The sequence below is a fragment of the Trichosurus vulpecula genome, chromosome 3 (genome assembly GCF_011100635.1).
Source record: "Trichosurus vulpecula isolate mTriVul1 chromosome 3, mTriVul1.pri, whole genome shotgun sequence".
NCBI classification, from domain to species: domain Eukaryota; kingdom Metazoa; phylum Chordata; class Mammalia; order Diprotodontia; family Phalangeridae; genus Trichosurus; species Trichosurus vulpecula.
In genome coordinates this window covers 102,972,476-102,991,314 of record NC_050575.1, presented here as the reverse complement: position 1 = coordinate 102,991,314, position 18,839 = coordinate 102,972,476, and the positions used below count along the sequence as shown (strand labels likewise).

At 40.8% G+C, this 18,839-nt stretch overlaps 1 protein-coding gene across 5 annotated transcripts in view; it reads left to right on the top strand.

Annotated features, from left to right (window-relative positions):
- SAMHD1 (SAM and HD domain containing deoxynucleoside triphosphate triphosphohydrolase 1) overlaps positions 1–18,839 on the top strand; it is an 80,255-nt gene that overhangs the window by 10,322 nt on the left and 51,094 nt on the right. For 4 of the 5 annotated variants that reach the window (XR_005009883.1, XM_036750222.1, XM_036750221.1 and 1 more), the window contains exons 4-7: positions 3,619–3,779; positions 4,894–5,009; positions 7,152–7,222; positions 15,499–15,654. Coding sequence is in view for 4 of the 5 variants with exons in the window: in XM_036750222.1 (XP_036606117.1) it covers positions 3,619–3,779; positions 4,894–5,009; positions 7,152–7,222; positions 15,499–15,654 (504 nt within the window). In the remaining variant the exon portion in view is untranslated. The remainder of the gene's footprint in view (positions 1–3,618; positions 3,780–4,893; positions 5,010–7,151; positions 7,223–15,498; positions 15,655–18,839) is intronic. The other variant, XM_036750224.1, reaches the window with a different exon arrangement.

The window sequence follows — 18,839 nt, the reverse complement described above, 5'->3', positions numbered from 1 at the left end:
CTAAATGTTGAATGTGGCATTTATTACATTTTTTAAAGGAAAAACTGTACCACAGATTTGGAGTTTCATGTGCAATCATGGGTAGCCAGGTGGGTACAGTGGAGAAGGTGCTAAGCCCTGAGGTCAGGAAGAGCTGGGTCTTCTAGTCCAGTGGAGGGAACCTCTAGCCTCTAGGTCCTCAAGTGCAGCCCTTGGACAGAATCCAAACAAGGGAATTTGCTCTGTAAAGGCCAATAGAGGACCCAGAGGGCCACAGGTTCCCCACCCCCGAGGCCTAGACTCTTTTTAACAGCATGACAGTATTTAATGAAATGATTGTACAATAAGCCACAAAAGAGCTGTGCCCCTACCCCCACCCCTCCATAGGAAAGCTATATTAGACATGGACCAGGAAAGTGGTTGTTTTCATTTCCCCATCTCCAGAGGCTTAAAGGAGACACTTCCCCACGTTCCCCCAACTGTTTAATGTGTGGAAGGGGGTACACAAACTCCACCTGCAGGAGAGACCGCCCTTCTGGATGCGCTTTGGATCATTAAAGGTGGATGGCGAAGCCACACACTCAAGCTGATAAATCTGGGCTACACAGGGGTCAGGGCCTCCCCCCTGCCTTTCTGCTCCCTTCTCTAGTGCCTTCGTCACAGCCTCAGCTGACAGGTTCCCTCTACTCTAACCAGGTTCTGCTGCGTACTTTACTGCCAGTAGGACAGTTGCCCTTGGGGGACTCGCCGTCAGTCCTCTGTTGGGTGATCATCCAGATTCATCAGGGCTGGCCCAGGTGGCTGCTTATTGGCATCCGGTCTGTGCCCCAGCTCAGGAAGTATAGAAGCAATGAGACTGAACACCAAGTTGTCTTATATGATGGGTGTTCCTTGCTTTGTGGGTCTGCATCCTCAAGAGCTGCTTTGTGTTTGGCAGTCATATTCACTTTTCTCAGGGCACTCTGTAGTCAGACTTCAATTTGGTCTCCACAGCAGCCTGGCCAGGGGACTCACCTTTTTCTGCCATAGGTGACAGTCTCCATTAGACAGGATCCCTGCAGACCCACAGATTAAAGGATGCCAAGGGTCACTTGGTACCATTCCCTCTAGCTTTGACAGCTGTTTCTTAAGCTTTGCAGTTTTGGCAGCTTGGAGAAACTTGTCCTGCTCAGGACGATAATATAGCTCAGATGTGCCTGGCCACTTCATCGGAAGGGTAGGGGAGGAGAGTTGCATTCTCATGCACATCAACCCTCATGCTACTCTTTGCCAATTCTAGCTGAACTGGTGAACAGTTGGCCAGGACTCCTATTAGGGTCAGTGAGGTTGCTGCTGGGATCAGGTTAGACGGGAGTTAACTAGCCACTGCCTCAGGACAGCTGGCTGTTTAGCCAGAACCTCAGGAGTCAGCTTCTCAGCAGCTGACTGTTTTTAACTGTTGCCTTTGTCTTCTCCATCTTGGTAAGTAGCTGTCGAACTTCATGCAACAATGATTGATACTTCTCTTGGGCCCCCGGCATTTCAAACTCCACTCTACATTCTGTTCTTTTGGTTTTCCCAATACAGAGTGAAAAGTCAAGCCCCCTTGATCCATACGCTCTTGTCAGTGAATTTGTTACTGGCCACATCAGGGTCGACAACAGTGCACTCTGTCATCGTGTGTGTCACCTCTTCCAAATCAGAATCTGTTTGGTTGTCTTTAGAGAGATCACTGATTTCTTAAAAATCTAGCTGTTTTCTGGTAGTGCCAGAGAGATTGGCATTTTGGGGGTCTCCCACAACCATAGCAGAATAGGGCATGAAAGGTAGGGTTGAGAGGAGGGGACTGGTGCCTTAGTTTGTCCTGAGTTTGAACCATGGAAGAAACTAGACCAGGCCTTGGGCTAAGGTTGTTCTACTGGTTGGGCCACTTTGACTCTCAAGTGTAACGCTTGTTCCCATGTATTCATAGCTACGCGTTTGTCATTGTCAATGTTTGAAGAAGTGGTGAAAGTCAGTGAGCTGCTGTGAATTCAGTCTTAGCTTTTATGGAATAACTAAGGAAGTTAATGCAAGGATACCATTCTATATTATTATTGTCAGTCAGTTATATCATCAGGAAGTTAGGCTTGTGTACAGTCAGTTTGGTTGGTGCTGGCCCTCAAGCATAGGTATTTGAGGCAAGTTCTAGAGTCCATCCCTAATGCTGAAGTTGTGATTAGAATTCTGATTTGTTACTCAGGCAACCACGGGTATAACATTTCTTTAGCGTATTGTAGTATCTTCAACCACTCCCCACACGTTGCTCACCCATTTCACAGTCACCATTTAGGCATACTCACTTGGCTCAGACTTTTTAATTTGAAATCATTGGGACCCTGTATGCTTTCAGTTCTCCTGTTCTTATCTCAGAGAGGCAACACGATTCTGTCCTCAGAGTCTTGTGACCTGGCTTTCAGTCTCACCTCTGACAGGTACTAGTTGTGTGACTGAGCATGTTACATAACCCCCCTCAGTGTCACTTCTTATTCTGTTACATTGAAATCACAGACTCTGACCTGAGCTTATACATTTAGAAAGTCAGAGAGCCACATAAAGTGGACTTTGTTTAAAGCATCATACCAAGCCAGATGGACCCTACCTTCAGGGAGTTTACATTCTAATAGTATATGACAACAAATAACGTCACAACCCCATCTACATTTGTAGGTGACTTAAGAAAATTTCAGATCTCTTCTGCCCGTCTGCCTCAATTATCATTAAGACCAATAGCAGCTTTTAGCACCTTTCATATTGGTTTTTTTTCATTAGAAATATTTATTAACAGTGGTTCTTTTGATGTCTTGTTCTTCCCCTTGAAACTAAATGCCTTTTCCCACCTAATAAGTATTTTGTTTTTTTCCAATTACATACAAAGATAGTTTTCAACATTCACTTTTATGAAATTTTGAGTTCTACATTTTTTTTCTTCCTCTCTTCCCCTTCTCCAAGACAGCAAGCAATCTGATATAGATTATACATGTGCAATTATATTAAACATATTTGCACATTAGTTGTGTTGTGAAAGAAGAATCAGAACAAAAGGGAAAAACCACAAGAAAGAAAAAAATTTTTTTAAAAAAGATAGAAAATAGTCTGCTTCGATCTGCATTCAGACTCCATAGCTCTTTCTCTGGATGTGGAGAGCATTTTCCATCATTTCATATTTTTAAATCAACTGCGCAACTTCAACTGGAATGTCCTATTTTCTTTTGAATGTACTTGGGTTTTTGGTACTGATGTTCAACACTGATTTTGTAACTTTTTGACTCAATGTGATAACTTTGCTGAAGGGTACAGATGATCCAAATGAGAAGTTCAGTTTTAATTGGTCAACTAAGTCAACTAAGGTGGTCAAAAGATGAAGCAAATGCGCTTTGTGTTAAAATTTGATTTGTAACAAATGGACTTACTGTAGCCCGGAACTACATAATTAAATTACTTGAAGGAAGTCATTGGCTTACATAGTATCTTAAATACCTAAATAGCTTTGGTCTTCTGGTTTGACTCGGTACAGTTACGGGGGGATTAAAAGAATGCGTTGTTATCTTTAACCTATGCATTAATTGTTTCCATGTTCTACTGATAGCTTCAGATACAGTAATGATCATCATTTTCCAGATATTTAACGATCCTATCCATGGCCACATAGATCTTCACCCTCTTCTTATCCGAATCATTGACACACCTCAGTTTCAACGTCTTCGATATATTAAACAGCTGGGAGGCTCTTACTATGTTTTTCCAGGTGGTTCGCACAACCGATTTGAGCATTCTCTAGGGTAAGGACAAAATACGCACCTAAACACAGGTATTAGAAATGAGTGGTTCTTTAAGTGTTTCCATTACAAAGAACGTATGGTTAAGGTCCACCATGAGTATCTGTTTTAGTAGTTTAATTGTTGTATTTAACTGAGTTCCTTCTAGCATTGGTAAACATTGTTATGATGTGATTTGTTTTCTACTTGTATACCACCTGAGGGTGGTGGTTGGGCTAGTGAAACAATTAAAAATTTATCTTCAGGGTATTTCAAGAACCTTCTATCTTTTTACCTTCTTATTGACATTATAGTTTATAAATATTAAGCCCTTTGATTTTCCTACTATCATCTTATTCTTGTATAGATTAAGCCTCTGAAACCAAACTACTGAATAATGTTTTAGGAAAAATATCCATTTGAAAGACAAGATTAGAGTGGTAACCATGTTAGAATTTGTCTTTTTCTCCACAGCATGGAGGAGATACACCTGGGTGGCAGGAAGTGTAGATAGTTTCCAATTTTTCTTTTGAGACAGTTCTTTCCAATATAACTTTATTATTGATGTCATGTGAATTATTAGAGAATCCCGTATAACCCATATTGAATTGTGAATATAAAAAATTTATACATAAAAGTGACCCTTTTTGGATTACCCTTATAGATGCTCCTTTCCACTTGTTCAGATAATTGAGGGCGACTAGAATTTTAAGGTTATTCTGAATCAGAAGATTCTTAACCTTTTTTGTGTATGTTATAGAGCCCTTCAGCAGTGTAGTGAAGCCTGTAGACTCTTCAAAAGAATATTTTTAAATACATAAAATAACCAATTGTAGTGCACTATAACTATCAAACAGTTCAAGGACTCAGAATAAAAACTTCTGCTCTACAGAAATATAAATAAATACAACAGGTTAGATTACTGTTCTTTGGGACCTGAAGGGAGGAGTAATTTGAAACAAGGAATTTCCTTCTTCTGATTACTTAAGATCCTTAACTGTCACAATCGTATGTAGGGAGAGGCATGGCCTCTAACAGGTCAAAAGTTACATAGAATTATATGTAGATAAGGTAAATTCTTGATTGAAGGAACAGAATAGTTCCCAAAATGAGATTTTATTTTCTTCTTGCTTCACAGTGTCGGGTATCTAGCAGGCTGTTTGGTCCGTGCGCTGCAAGAAAAACAGCCTGAACTACACATAACCGAGCGGGATATGCTTTGTGTTCAGATTGCTGGGCTGTGTCATGATCTAGGTAAACACATGCAAGAAGCTGAATGAGTTGATGTGATTTTTATAACTATTTGGGGATATATTATTGTTCTTTCATTTTGAAAAAACAGCTGAGGAATCTAGAATACAATAGCAATCCTAAGTTCTCTTTATAATACTTCGGTGACTATAAGCATATAGAATGTGTCATGGTTTCCCTCTGTAATTCTAGAGTACATGGCATAGCTCCCATTGTCAAGTCCTGTTGCCTAGGTTGAGCATTTCCGCTATAGTATGCTGATGTTAAAGGGTCAGTTGGATTATGAAAACCTTCTGATCAGTACGTCCCAGTGGATATTTTTATTCCTTACCTCCTAACCTTCCTGAATCCATCTTTCTTATGTTCAGAATACCTGAGATTTTTTAAACAGGAAGATTCTCAGGTTGGGGCAGGGGGAGGTGGCATTTCTTACTTCCACTAATCCATGTGGTTGTAAGGCTGACAATAGCCCTTAAGACTATATATAAGGACTTGTTGCACTTCCTATTTGTAATATTAATAATCCTGTTGGCAACCTAAAATATTCTCGCAGCTATTTGTGAGGCTAGGTAATCACTAGAGCTGGAGGGACCGTAGATATTTGACTTGTGAGGAAATCTAGTTCTTTGGTGAGCATAGCTTACTCTCTTTCCTGTATGTTTCTTAGATGAGAGGAAGGAAATGTCTCTCACAGTCCACAGACTATGTCCCTAGCCCATTGAGCAGACTAGGTAAATTTGGAACAGATTACCACTGGAAAGTTGGCCCTTCCTCATTTCTCAGATATATAGAGAGCTGAGTCAAATTTATAACATTACAAATCATTCCCCTAGTTGATAAATGGTCAAAAGATATAAACAGGCAGTTTTCAGAAGAAGAAATCAAACCAATGCTCTAATCATTGGAAAAAATGCTCTAAATCACTAATAATTGGAGAAATGCAAATTAAAACAACTCTGAGGTTCCACTTCTCAGATTGGCTAATATGACAGAAAAGGAAAATGACAAATGCTGGAGGGGATGTGGGGGCAAATAGATAAACTGATGTGTCACTGGTGGTGGAGTTGTGAACTGGTCCAACCATTCTGGAGAATGATTTGCAACTCTGCCCAGAAAGCCATAAAACTGTGCATACCCTTTGACCCAGCAATACAGACTACGAGGGTGGTCTGTATCCCTAAGAGATCAAAGAAAAAGGAAAAGATCCAATATATACAAAAATATCTATAGTGGCAAAGAACTGAAAATTGAGGGGATACCCATCAATTGGGGAATGGCTGAACAAGTTGTTATATGTGATTGTGATGGAATGCTATTGTGCTGTAAGAAATGAGGAGAGGATGTTTTCAGAAAAGCCTGGTAAGACTTACATGATGCAGAGTGAAGTGAGCAGAACTAGGAGAACGTGGTACCAATTAACAGCAATATTGTACCGTGATCACTGTGAAAGACTTAGTTACCCTAGTCAACACAATGATCTAAGACCAGGACTGTCCAAAATGCAGCCTCCTACAAGCATAGAAATTTACACGAATGCTTTAGTAAACAAAGCCGAGCTACTGCAGAGCTCTCACTAAAATGACAAATCAAAATATATTGTCTATGGTTTCAATAAAAACCTAAGGTTGGACAGCCCTGCTCTAAGACAATTCCAAAGAACTTACAATGAAAAATACTATCTGCCTTCAGAGAAAGAACTGATGGAATCTGAATGCAAATCAAAGCTTACTTTTTTAAACTTTATTCTTTGTTTTCTTTTGTAATATGGCTAATATGGAAATGTTTTCTGTGACTACACATATATAATCTATATTAAATTACTTGCCTTCTCAAGATAGGTGATGGAAAGGAAGGAAAAGAATTTGGAACTCAATTTTAAAAACCAAATGTTAAAATTTGTTTTTACATGTAATTGAAAAATAAATAAATTTTTAAAAAGTTGGCCCTTAAGTGATGAAGTATTTTGGTCACAGCAACTTGAGAAGACTTGTCTTCTCAAGCCTGGAGGAGATATGATGTATATTGTTGAGGCCGTAGATCTTTTGAAAGATTGAAATCATTTTAAGTTTGAATGAAGAAGAATGGGGAAAATTAATTTATGCTTTCCAGTAGTGTGAACCAGTGTTTCTTATTCTCTTTTTTAAGGTCATGGACCATTTTCACACATGTTTGATGGAAGGTTTATTCCCCTTGCTCGCCCAGAGTTGAATTGGACGGTATGTGATATGGTCATGTTTTCATATAGAGTAAACAGATGAAGTATTTATTAAGCACTTACTCTGTGCCAGGCCTTGCACAAAGTTCTGGGGATACAAATACAAGCAAAAAAGACAATTCCTACCGTCAGAGAGCTTATGTTCTAATGAGAGAAAACAACAATAAAGAGGACCTGGAAGACATGGAGAGAGGGTCGCAGCAGGCTTCCTGGGCAGCACATCTCCAGGGTATACAGAGCATAGAGGAGTTGAACGGTTCAGAGAGTGAGGAATGGACCCATGACTGAAGTGAGCATAGCCTAGGGACCTCATGCAATGGGGGGTCTGGGCTAGAAACTCATTAATTAGGAGATCCAGCTTTTTCTTCATGCAAGAATTTACCCTGGAGTCTTTTAAATAGTCTTTTTAACTTCACCTATATTTCCCAATGTATCCACCCCCTCTTTTTCCTAGAGAACAAAACTCTTCTGAGCTCTTCTCTCTTGTAATGAAAGAAGGGGAAAAATAGTTGAGAAAAACTAACCACAACAGCAAAGAAATCTGATGTTATAGGTAGTGTCCCACACCGACTCTCCTACCTCTGAAAAGAAGCGGGAGATGGTATTTTCTCTCATCTCTTTTTTGGGGCCAAGTTAACTCATAATTTTGCAGCATTCAGTTTTGAGGGGGTTTTTTTTGGTATTTTCATTGTTGTCATCATTTTGTATGTTGTTTTCCTGGTGCTGTTTACTTCACTTTTCATCAGTTCCTGTGTCTTCCCGTGCTTTTGTGTAGTCATCATATTTTTAATTTCTTATAACTCAGAAATATCCCATGACGTTTGTGTACTATATAGCTTGTTTAGCAGTTTCCCAGTTTGTTGGACATCTACTTTGTTTCTAGCTTTTTGCTATCGTTAAAAGTGCTGCTATTAATATTTAGCTGTATTTGGGACCTTTCTTCTTGTCAGTGACCTTCTTGGGGTATATACCCAGCAAATGGAACTTCTGGGTCAAAGGGTATTAAATTGACTTTTTGTAATGGAATACTTTATAGTTAAACCCCAAATGTTTTAGGACATGGAACTTTGGAGCAGCTCATTTTAAGATTTGGCAAGATAAAAAGAAATCTACAAATAAAATTATTTTTAAAGAATAAAGTAAAACTAAATGTCATTTTAAAAAGAGATTAGATTTATTATGCTTGGCCCCAAAAGGCAGAGCAACTAAAAGCGATGGGAAGAAGTTATAGGGAAGTAGATTTTAATTTGGTATAAGGGAATATGACTTAACAATTAGAGTTGTCTGATAATTAAATGGGGCTTCTAAGAAGGTAAGGTGCTCCCTCACCCACTGGAGAGGTTCTAGCCAAAGGTGAACTTGTCAGTCTTGGAGGAGAGGCTGTTTTGGCTTTGGGCTAGGTTAGGTGTTCTCTGAGGCCTTGTCCAGCTCTAAGATCCTTTGGTTATAGAATTAAAATCTAGTAAGAGAGATGAAACATGCACAATTGAATGTAACACAAATTAGTGATAATTCACGTTTATCTAGCACATTCTGGTTTGCAGAGTGCTTTCCTCTGGACAGCCCTGCGAGATAGATGGGAACATGGTTCAAGTATTCTCTCCATTCTACAGATGAAGAAGCTGAAACTGAAAAAAAGATAGCTTTTCCAAGGCCACACCACTAGTTAATATCCAAGTCAGAACTTGAATCCAGGTGTTCTGGCTCCAAGTTCAGTACCCTTTCTCCTCTACCACATTGCCTTTCTCAAGTGAGAATGTAGTAAATGTAGAAGAGAATTATAAAAGTGGTTCTGTCAGTTCATGAGAAGATAGATCAATTCTAGCTGTTAGAGTAGAAGGAGCACCAGATGTGGAGTCAGGACCTGGGGTCCAGTCCTGGCTCTGCCATTTCTTAGCTTTGTGACCCTAAGCAAGTCAGCTAACTTCTCTATGGTCTCACTTTCCTCAATCTCCTTGGGGGTGGAGTCCAACAAGAGGATTGGATGAGATGAGCTTGTAAGTCAGTGATCCTGTGAAAAACAATAGGTGGAATGTTAGAGCTCCGGTGGGGAAGGATCGCAGTCTGACCTCTGAGGGCCCTTCCGGCTCACAGAATTTTAGAACTGCTTTTAGCATTGCCTGCAAACCTATGAACATCCTTTTGCACATGAGGGGTTAGCAAATCTTTCTCCTTTTGTTTATTTCTTTTATATATTTAGTATTTTATTTTTCCCCACTTACATGTGAAAAGAATTTTTAACATTCATTTTTAAAACTGAGTTCCAAATTCTCTTCCTCCTCACCCCATCCGCATTGAGAAGGCAAGCAATTCAATATAGGTTATACGTGTATAGTCATGCAAAACATGTCCATAATAGTCATATTGTGAAAGAAAACAGACCAAAAAAAAAACCTCAAGAAAAATAAAGTAAATAAAAGTAAGCTTCAGTCTGTATTCAAACACCATCAGTTTTTTCTCTGGGGATGGATAGCATTTTTCATCCTAAATCCTTCAGAGTTGTCTTGGATCATTGTATTGCTGAGAAGCTCTAAATCTTTCTCCTTTAAAGGTGGATTTTGAGGAAAAGACCCTAGACATAGCTTTCCCACTGATTAGCTGTGTAACCTCAGGCAAGTTCCTTGACACTTCTGGGCTTCAGTTCCCTCAAGAACAAAATGAAGTGTTTGGACCATGTGATCTCAAACTTCCCTTCCTTCTTCTCTTTGAAACAGTGATTTTATTTTTGCAAAGATATTTAGAGTAAAATGTGATGAATAAAGTGGGTGATCAAGTTTTGGGTAGTTGTGGGTTTTTTGTTTTGTTTTTGTCAAATGTGACTCTAAATTAAATGAAACTGATGGTGTAGTGGTAAAGACTTACTGCATATTTAATAAATTGGTGAAATAATATTTCCTGCAAAATATATCTGATGCCCATAAATAATCCTAATGCTTCTGAGACCTCCCTTTATTACTAACTTTGTGTGATTTATTTACTTTTTAGGGGCAGCTAGGTGGTGCAGTGAGTAGAGCACCGGCCCTGGAGTCAGGAGGACCTGAGTTCAAATTTGGCCGCAGACACTTGGCACACTTACTAGCTGTGTGACCTTGGGCAAGTCACTTAAGCCCAACTGACCTGCCTTCCCACTCCAAAAAAAAAAATTAAAATATTTACTTTTTACATTCAATTTTGATTGAACTTCACCTTCCAGTTCTAGTGCCCTTTTAGGCAAACCATTTTTCCTTCACCAAGACATTGTCTTATTTGTAAGATTGTATTTGACTAAAGCAAAGATTTCCTAAAACCCTATTAGTTTACTATTTTCCAAAGTGAGCATTTCAGTAACAGACTAGGAAGTTTAAAACATAAGAAACATTGTGGAATTTAAAATAATGGCTTTTCCATAATAAATTTCTTCATTCAACAACTGTTTATTGAGTACCTACTACATGTAAGATGCTGTTAAATACCCACCTATCCACACTGGATTTTTTTTTTTTGGCCCAGAGTGATTTTTCAGTATAGAGAACTTCTGGTGTGTAAACTCCCACTACCAGCACAGATCAACAGAACTGTTCTGCATCTTTGAGTCCCTAGAGAGTTAGCAGGGGCACAGAGAAATTGAGTGATTTGCTTAGAGCCACATACCTTTTGTATGTCAGAGGCAAGACAGGAATTCTGGTCTTCCTGGCTCTGCGGCCCGCTCTGTATTCAGTATGCCAGCACTGCCAAATTTTGTTGATTTATAGCTAGGTGACACAATGGATAGAGCCCTGGATCAGGAAGACCTGAGTTCAAATACAGTCTCAGAGACTTAGTAGCTTTGTGACCCTGGGCAAGTCACATAACCTTTGTCTACCTCAGATTCCTCATCTGTGAAAAATTGGGATAATAATAGCACCTACCTACTTATTTGTGGTGAGAATAAAATCAGATAGTATTTGTAAAGCACTTTGCAAATCTTTAAAGTGCTATATTAATCATAGCTATTATATTAGTAAAGCTATGGAAGTTCATGTATTTTGTGACAGTATTTAACAGTATTCATTATTTCAAAAGAACTGTGATGATTTTGGTTTAAGATATGACTATGCCTCCCATCTCTGCAAATGTTAACTTCTTCATGCATTAGTAGGTGATAGCATGTGGTAAGAAGGCTCAGCACACTTAGCTAGGCTGGCCTTCACATGACACATTCCATTGCTTAGGTCTATACTTAAAGCTCTTTCAATTTGCTAAAATGTCCTAGTGGTTTGGTTTAATTCACATAGGCTTTGAGAATCCAGGGCTGTCTCCATGCTAGCCAGCAAGCGTTGGAGAAGGCCTATTAATAAGGATGATTTTTTTCATTAATGCAGTACTAATCGTACAATTAAGACTTCGTTGGTAGCTTTGAAGAGAGCAGTTTCAGGCGAGTAGTGAAGGCAAAACTAGATTGCAAGGGAGTGAGAAGGAAGTTTGAGATGAGAAAATGGAGGCAGGAACTACATGTAGATGGTTTTTATAGGAGTTGGGCCATGAAAGAAAAAAATAAGTAGAATAATAGCTTGAGGGGCAGCTTCATCAAGAGAAGGTTTTGGGGTTGGTTGGTTTGTTTAAGGTGGTAGAGGGTGTTTGGACTTGTTTGTGAGCAGCAGGGAGAGATTAAAGGGGTGTGCGTGTGTGCGTGAGGCAGAGAGAAAATATGACAGAAGGGCCAAACTCCTGGAAGACATGGGAGGGAAAGGGATTAAAGACAAGTAAAAGGATTTGGTACTGACAAAGAGAAGGGCTATTTTTTCTTCTTAGGCTGGAGCTGGGAGAAGAGAGTGAGAGAAGATTTTGAGGGGGTTTCAGGTGAAAATAAGAGTTTTCTCTAAAAGAATAGCTTGAGAGAAAAGGAAGTTTGGTATAGATGCTGCTGGAATTAGGGAAGATTACCAGGATTGCTTTGGAGTAATGAAGTGAATTGAGATTAGATAACAAAGTTAGAGTGGACTCATTCCACTTTGTCTCTAGAACTTCCTCCTGCAGCTATTCTTACACCCAAACTGAAGCCCACCATTAATCCCCTTTATATTCTTGTCTTTGTCTCTGCCCTACACCCCTGAAATGGCTTGAAACAGCTTAAGGCTTAGTCTGGGTGTTGCCCAAGGCTAGTCCCCTGACCCTCCTCCCCCTTCCTCATGGTTCAGCATTCTGTATATTCTCTCTGCTTCAGCATTATGTGCAAGGTAAGCATTATGTGCTAGGGTAAGGCATGTTTATTTTAAGGAAACCGCCCCCCCTTACCAAGTAGCCCCATACCCTGGGTTATGGTGCAGCTATTCTGCTGACCAAGCTAGGTCCCCCCCCATCACAGATCAAGTAGGGGTTACTTTCTGGGGAATTCCACCTCGTACCCTCCACCCAGTTGTAGGGAACTGGTAGTGCCCCGAGGGCCACCCATTCTAGGAAGCGGATCACCCTGAGTCACAGGACAGTCTCGCCCCTGAATCTAACCCATATTCCCAAATTAGCTCTGAATTGATAAGCTCAACCAATGGCTGGTCTTTGCTTCTGTACGTCATTGCTTCTGCTAGCGACCCTCCCTAACTGTGTCATTGTGGTTTTTGCCTTTATAAGCCTCTAAGTCCCTCAGTTCGGGACTGCCTGATTTGAATGTGTACTCCAGGTAGTCGTGGCCTTGGCCAATAAATCCACCCTTAAATTTACCTTGAACCCAGGGCTCCTCTCGCTGTTATTTTCTACACAACACTATCGGTAACAAATATAAGAACAGACAAGACAAGGTGCTAGGAGTAATCCAGAGCTGGGGTTGGGGGGGGGGGGATGGGGAGTCCAAGTTTTACAGAATAAATCCTTTTATTAAGGGTATTTGTTCTGTGAAGTTTAGATTCAATCAGAGAGCCACACTTGAGGACCTAGAGGGCCACATGTGGCTTTGAGGCCACAGGTTTCCCACCCCTGATACAGACTGTCTCCTGAACCCTCTTCACCTCTATGCTTAGAACTGACTGTTTTCATGGCTGAGCTCTAGCACCACCTCCTACAAGAGGCCTTCTTTGCTTTCCTCATTTGGTAGAGCTTTAGTATTTACTCACCTGTGAACATGTGTCTCCCAGGAAAAATGTAAGCTCCTTTATGACAGGAATTCCCTTTTGTATTTCTATCCCTGGTGCTTTGAACAGTCCCTGAAACACAGTGGGTGGGTATGAAGGAGATGGCGAACTGGCTTGTCTGGGTGTTTGTGGGGGCATAAGTATGTCTGTTGAATTTTCCAAATAGAAGGGTACAGACAACCTCTCCCACAGAAGACTGAGCTGGGTACTAAACTCCTTGAGAAAGTGAGGGAGAGTCTCGGCTTCTGGTAGATTATTGCCACCAGGGTCTGGCGAGGGCAATCATTCTAGAGAGGTGGTATTACTTGAAAAGGAGGAGCGATTACTGAGCGTTGGGGGAGGGGAAAGAGTGAGTAGAAGTTTAAATAAAGTGAGACGCAGTGAGCGTGCTTACACTTACTCTTCCTCTTAGCCCATTGGGTTTGTACAATCGTGTAATCACGATTTTAGAGCTGAAAGCAACCTCCAGAGGCCGTTGAGTCTCACCCTGTCATTTTACAGATGAGGAAATTGAAGCCCAGGAAGGCTGTAATTTGTCCAAAATTACATAGGTAGTAAGCATGAGAGAAAGCGCTTTGGCACTTGGAGGGACTCGCCAGGGATATCTATCATGGTTTGTTTGGTTTTGGTTTTGAGGAGACCCTGGTTTCCATGATTTCAGGGATTTGGAGCAAGAGGAGGAGGTCTAATTTGAAGGGCCCTTTATTAATGGTAGAACAGAAATTCTAGGAGGCAGACTGGGAAGTACAGGCAGGGCTGTTTAGGGACTCAGGGACTTTGCAGGGTTAGGGGTAGAGGGGGATGAAGGAGGAGAAAGTAGTCGTGGGGAAAGGTTTTCTTCTAGATAGCTTTAGATTCTGAGTTACAGAATGCCACACCCTCCACAGTAACATGGGTAACTGTGTCCCCGGTCCAGCTAAGAAGTGGATTTGATAATCTTCTGCTGGACACAGGACAGGAGAGGACAAGGCTGGGCTCTTTGAGTCATTGATTCATGGTGGGTCTAGAAAGCCGAGTCCTGTCTGGAAGGCCTGATGCCTTAAGACCTGTTGCCTGGGCTCTGCTGCTAACATTCACTTCTGGGCAAACGTGTTACCTCTGTCGCCAAATCTGAACGTGGCCTGTGGAGAATTTTGTGGACTGGTTTGATAAACTAATGGCTTTAAAAAAATGTTCTTATAAGGTTGCATTTAAGAACATGCTAATAACATGATATGCCCACTGATACGGGGCACGGTAAACCCTGCAATGTCATAGTCCCTTGAAACCCAAACTAGTTTTGTTCATGATCATAAGGGATCTGTCACAAGTGACATTCAACAGAGGTTGACTGAGGCACATTTTCTCTAAGCAAGATAACATTTATGAACAGGAGTGCTCTGTGCCAATGGGGTGGGAGCTAGATAAAGTGTCAGACTTGGAGTCAGGAAGACCTGAGGTTAAATCTTGCCTCAGACACTTAGTAGCGGTGTGACCCGGAGTGAGCCACTTAACCCTCTTTGCCTTAGTTCCTCATCTGTAAAATGAGCGAACCACTGTAGTAATCTCTGCCAGGAAAGCCCGAAATGGGGTCACGGAGAGTCGGCTGTGACTGAAAAACAACCGGACAACAACGTCGACCAGTAGAATGGGTCAGTGGCGGTCATCGTTTAGCCAAAGACCCTGTGACGGAGACTCAGCTTCTTTTTATAAGATTAGAACAAAGAATAGAAGAGGGTAGAGGAGGAAAAAACATGATTGGTTATAGAGCGAGTGACATGATGGGGTCAAGGACAACACGATTGGTTACGTAGCTGAGGCATGAGGAGTAATGTGATTGACAGGAAGGTAGGAATGAGGGGCTAGCAGCAAGCCCCTCCTTCCCTCCTGTGACTAAGAAAGGTTCATTCTTTTAGTCCACCTGCGGGCAAAGATAGTGGACTGGACTTCTTTGGATAACAAACAGGACATCCTTGAAGGATAGCTTGGTGCTGTGAAAATACTCGACCAGACTCCCTGGTGTCCACCCACGACCCCCAAAGACAGCAGAATTCCTTGAGGCAAGAATAGAAAAGTGATTAACGAGACAACTGGATTTCCAAACTTAACTCCTTACAGGCTAGCTGAATTTCTAGGTTAAGTTCAGAGACAAAAGACTGTGACTTAGGCAGTTACAGATCAGATAGGCAAGTTCCTTCTGTTCTTATTTTTTCAGCATGAAACAGCTTCAGTCAAGATGTTTGAGCATCTGGTTAATGCCAATGGAATTGAAACTGTAATGAAGAAGTACGGACTTATCCCAGAAGAAGATATCTGTTTTATCAAAGAACAAATTGCAGGACCTCTTGATTCGACAGTAGAGAATTGTTCGGTGAGTTAGCTGTTTAGTTTGAATTGCCTAATGCGTCTCAAATGAGTGACTCTTTTCTTATCTGTTACTTTTACCAGTTTTTAAGTGCTGAGTTTATAGTTTAGAAGCACTCCAAAATGTAATTGAATACCAAGTTGGTTACTCAAGGACAGCTATATAGTTAATTTGAAAATTCTACCTGTAAATTATCTTCTTTCTTTAAAGTAAAAATTCTTACTTTGGGCTGTTTCGAAGGAACACTTAATTACATCCATAATAAATTAGACTCTGGGGCCATAAAAGGAGTGTTTATTCTTCAGAGCCCCAGCTCAGTTCTGCACAGGGTTCCTTCTAGCTTTTGATCTTAGATTTCGATGATGATGCTCATACAGAAAAAGGTATGAAACTGTAAGAGGCTAAGAGATGGAAACATTTGGAGATCCTTCAGAGTCCTTGGAAACAAGCTTTTTTTCTTGAAATTTCCTGTAGGAGTTAATGAGAGTGATTTTTAAAATGTGTCCTAGAATTTTCTGTGTCCAAATGAGAGCTTTCCCTTTCAAAGTGGCTTTGTTCCCCAGGCAGAATCCCGTGATGCTGTTGTTGCTTGGGAGTTTTGGAGCTGCTGTTGAGGATTGGTCTATCTTCAGAGACCATGTTCTTTTGTTTGTCCTCAAAACTGGCAAATCTTAGAATTTTAGGAATGGATGAACCTTTGAGATTTTTCTAGTCCAAAACCAACCTAAGGCATTAAGTCACTGTGTAATGTGTGACACTGCCTCCGAGTGTCATACAAACCTTCCATTGAAGACTTAATAGTGACTTTAACTCAGAAAGCAATACATTCTGCTTGTGTAGATCTTTCAATTACTCAGAAACTTTTTCTTCTGTGGAACTTGAATCTGCCCTGAAACTTCTGCCCATTTGTCCTAGTTCTGCCCTTTGTGTCAAGCAGAATGAGTGTAACTCTCTTCTACAAGATAATAATTTAAAGATGATCATCATGTCTCTTTGCCCATCCCCCCCAGATACAGCAGAATAAAATCAAAAGCAAAGAAACTTGTCCAGATCAAACATTTCCTATTCTTTCCTAATATATCCTAACATAGCATGGTTTCAAGTCCCTTTAACATCCTGATGGTCACCTTCCTTGGATGGGTTTTAGCTTACCAATTTTTTTCCTAAAATATAGTTCACAGAACTGAACACAGTATTCTGAATGAGTTCTGACTAGGGCAGAGCATAAAGGGAGCATCACCTCCCTTGTCCTGGACGCTTCTTTTAATGCAGCCTCTTTATACTATACCATTGACTCATTCACTAAATCTTCAGGCTTTTTTTTTTCTTCAGTAAACTGTTATCTAGCTATACCTGTCCCTCCCTCCATACTTATGCAGTATAGGACTTTGCACTTAGACGTATTGAATTTCATTTTACTAGATGGCCTGTGGGTTGGGTGAAAGGCTTAAGAAAATGGGGAGGGGGCTTTTTGTGGTAGATGTACCTTTTGTCTTCAAGTCATTGGTAAAAATACTGATTAGGACACAGCTGAGGACAGTCCTGTGATATGCCTCTAGAAACATCCCTCCAGAATAACATCCATCCATCATCTTGGGTCCTGTGGTATTCATTGGACTAACTGTTCTCATCTTACTGTCCTGTCATCTAGTCCACATCTGTCCACCTTGCCCACAAGGGTATTTTTAGAGATTTTGTCGAGTATTTTCTTTTTTTTTTTTTTTGAGGGGGAAGGCAGGGCAATTGGGGTTAAGTGACTTGCCCAAGGTCACACAGCTAGTAAGTGTGTCAAGCATCTGAGGCAGGATTTGAACTCAGGCCCTCCTGACTCCAGGGCCCGTGCTGTATTCACCGCACCACCTAGCTGCCCCCCTTTGTCAAGTATTTTCCCAAAATCCAAGTACTCTGTGTCTATAATATTACCTTGATCTGCCTGTCTAGTAATCCAGTCCAAAAAAAATGAAGTTATTCAGGCCATTCAACACAGTTTTTTAATGAGCCTCTTTTATAGTTCATGTTTCTCATCACTTCCCTTTAATAATCTTGTTTCTAGAAATTAATGTCAGACTCATCAGATTAGAATTTGAAGAACCCGCTTTCCTCTTTTTCAAAATTGCATCATTTACCCACCGCCCCTCCTGAAGCTCCTCTCCAGTTTGCATAGTTGTTTAATGTCATTGACAGGGTCAGCTGTCACATCCTAAAATTTTTATATGACTCTTGGATGCAGTTCTCCTGGTCCAAGTGATCATATATTAATTCAATGAGGTGACATTTAATGAAAACAGTTGGTATTTATGGAGTGCTTCAGTCTTAGTGGTGAAGCGTCTTAACCATACTGTCTCACTTATCTCTTGATTGAGGGCAGCTGGGTGCTATCTTACCAGCTTGGGACTTCAGCTTCCTGTTAACCACTTTTGTTCCAGCTTTCAAGATCATACCCTTCAGTAAGAACAATAGAAGCAAAAGCAAAGTTGTGTAGTTTTTCCTCTGTATTTTCAGTTGTCATGATTCCATTTCCCTCAAGCATTGACTTTACCCCTTAGTGGTGTTGAAGGGTCAAAGAGAATGTATGCTTTACTGACTTTTCAGTAAAGTATGAGTCAAGATCTTCACTAAGAAAATTAAAAAGCAGGAAGGTAGGGAAGGTTGGACTGACTTCTGGGGGGATGGTGTATAGAATCAGTGAGCAAAGAGTTGGTGTTCTCTAACAACAGTTTTTAGTGGCTTGACTCTATTCAACAACAACACTTGAGAAGGACGGAAGGAGAGAGTGGGAGTGAGCTAGGGTTGGGGTCTGGCAGTGCATGAGTGACAATAAGATGTGGTGGCAAAGCATTTGAGAATAGAGGACAATGTGGAGTACAGCTCGTTAACCATAGGTTTGAGATTGGGAAGGAAGGAAAATTACGTCAGAGCCAGGACAGTGGTCTGAGAAAATAGTGAGGGGTGAAAGCATTGAAGGTCATGGTGAGTAAAAGGAACAGTTTTGGGGGTCAAGGCATAGAATGATAGGAAATTACAAGCAGATAGAGAAATGTCAGGGCTTTTTTATTCACTTGTGGGTGAGGGTGAGATGACATCTCTCAATGTGACTGGGCTGAATGGAAGAGTTGGGCATGGAGTATGAGGAGGTTGAAGCACTGGGAGGTAGGTAGAATGTCTGAGGGAGGACAATCAACATGGATGCC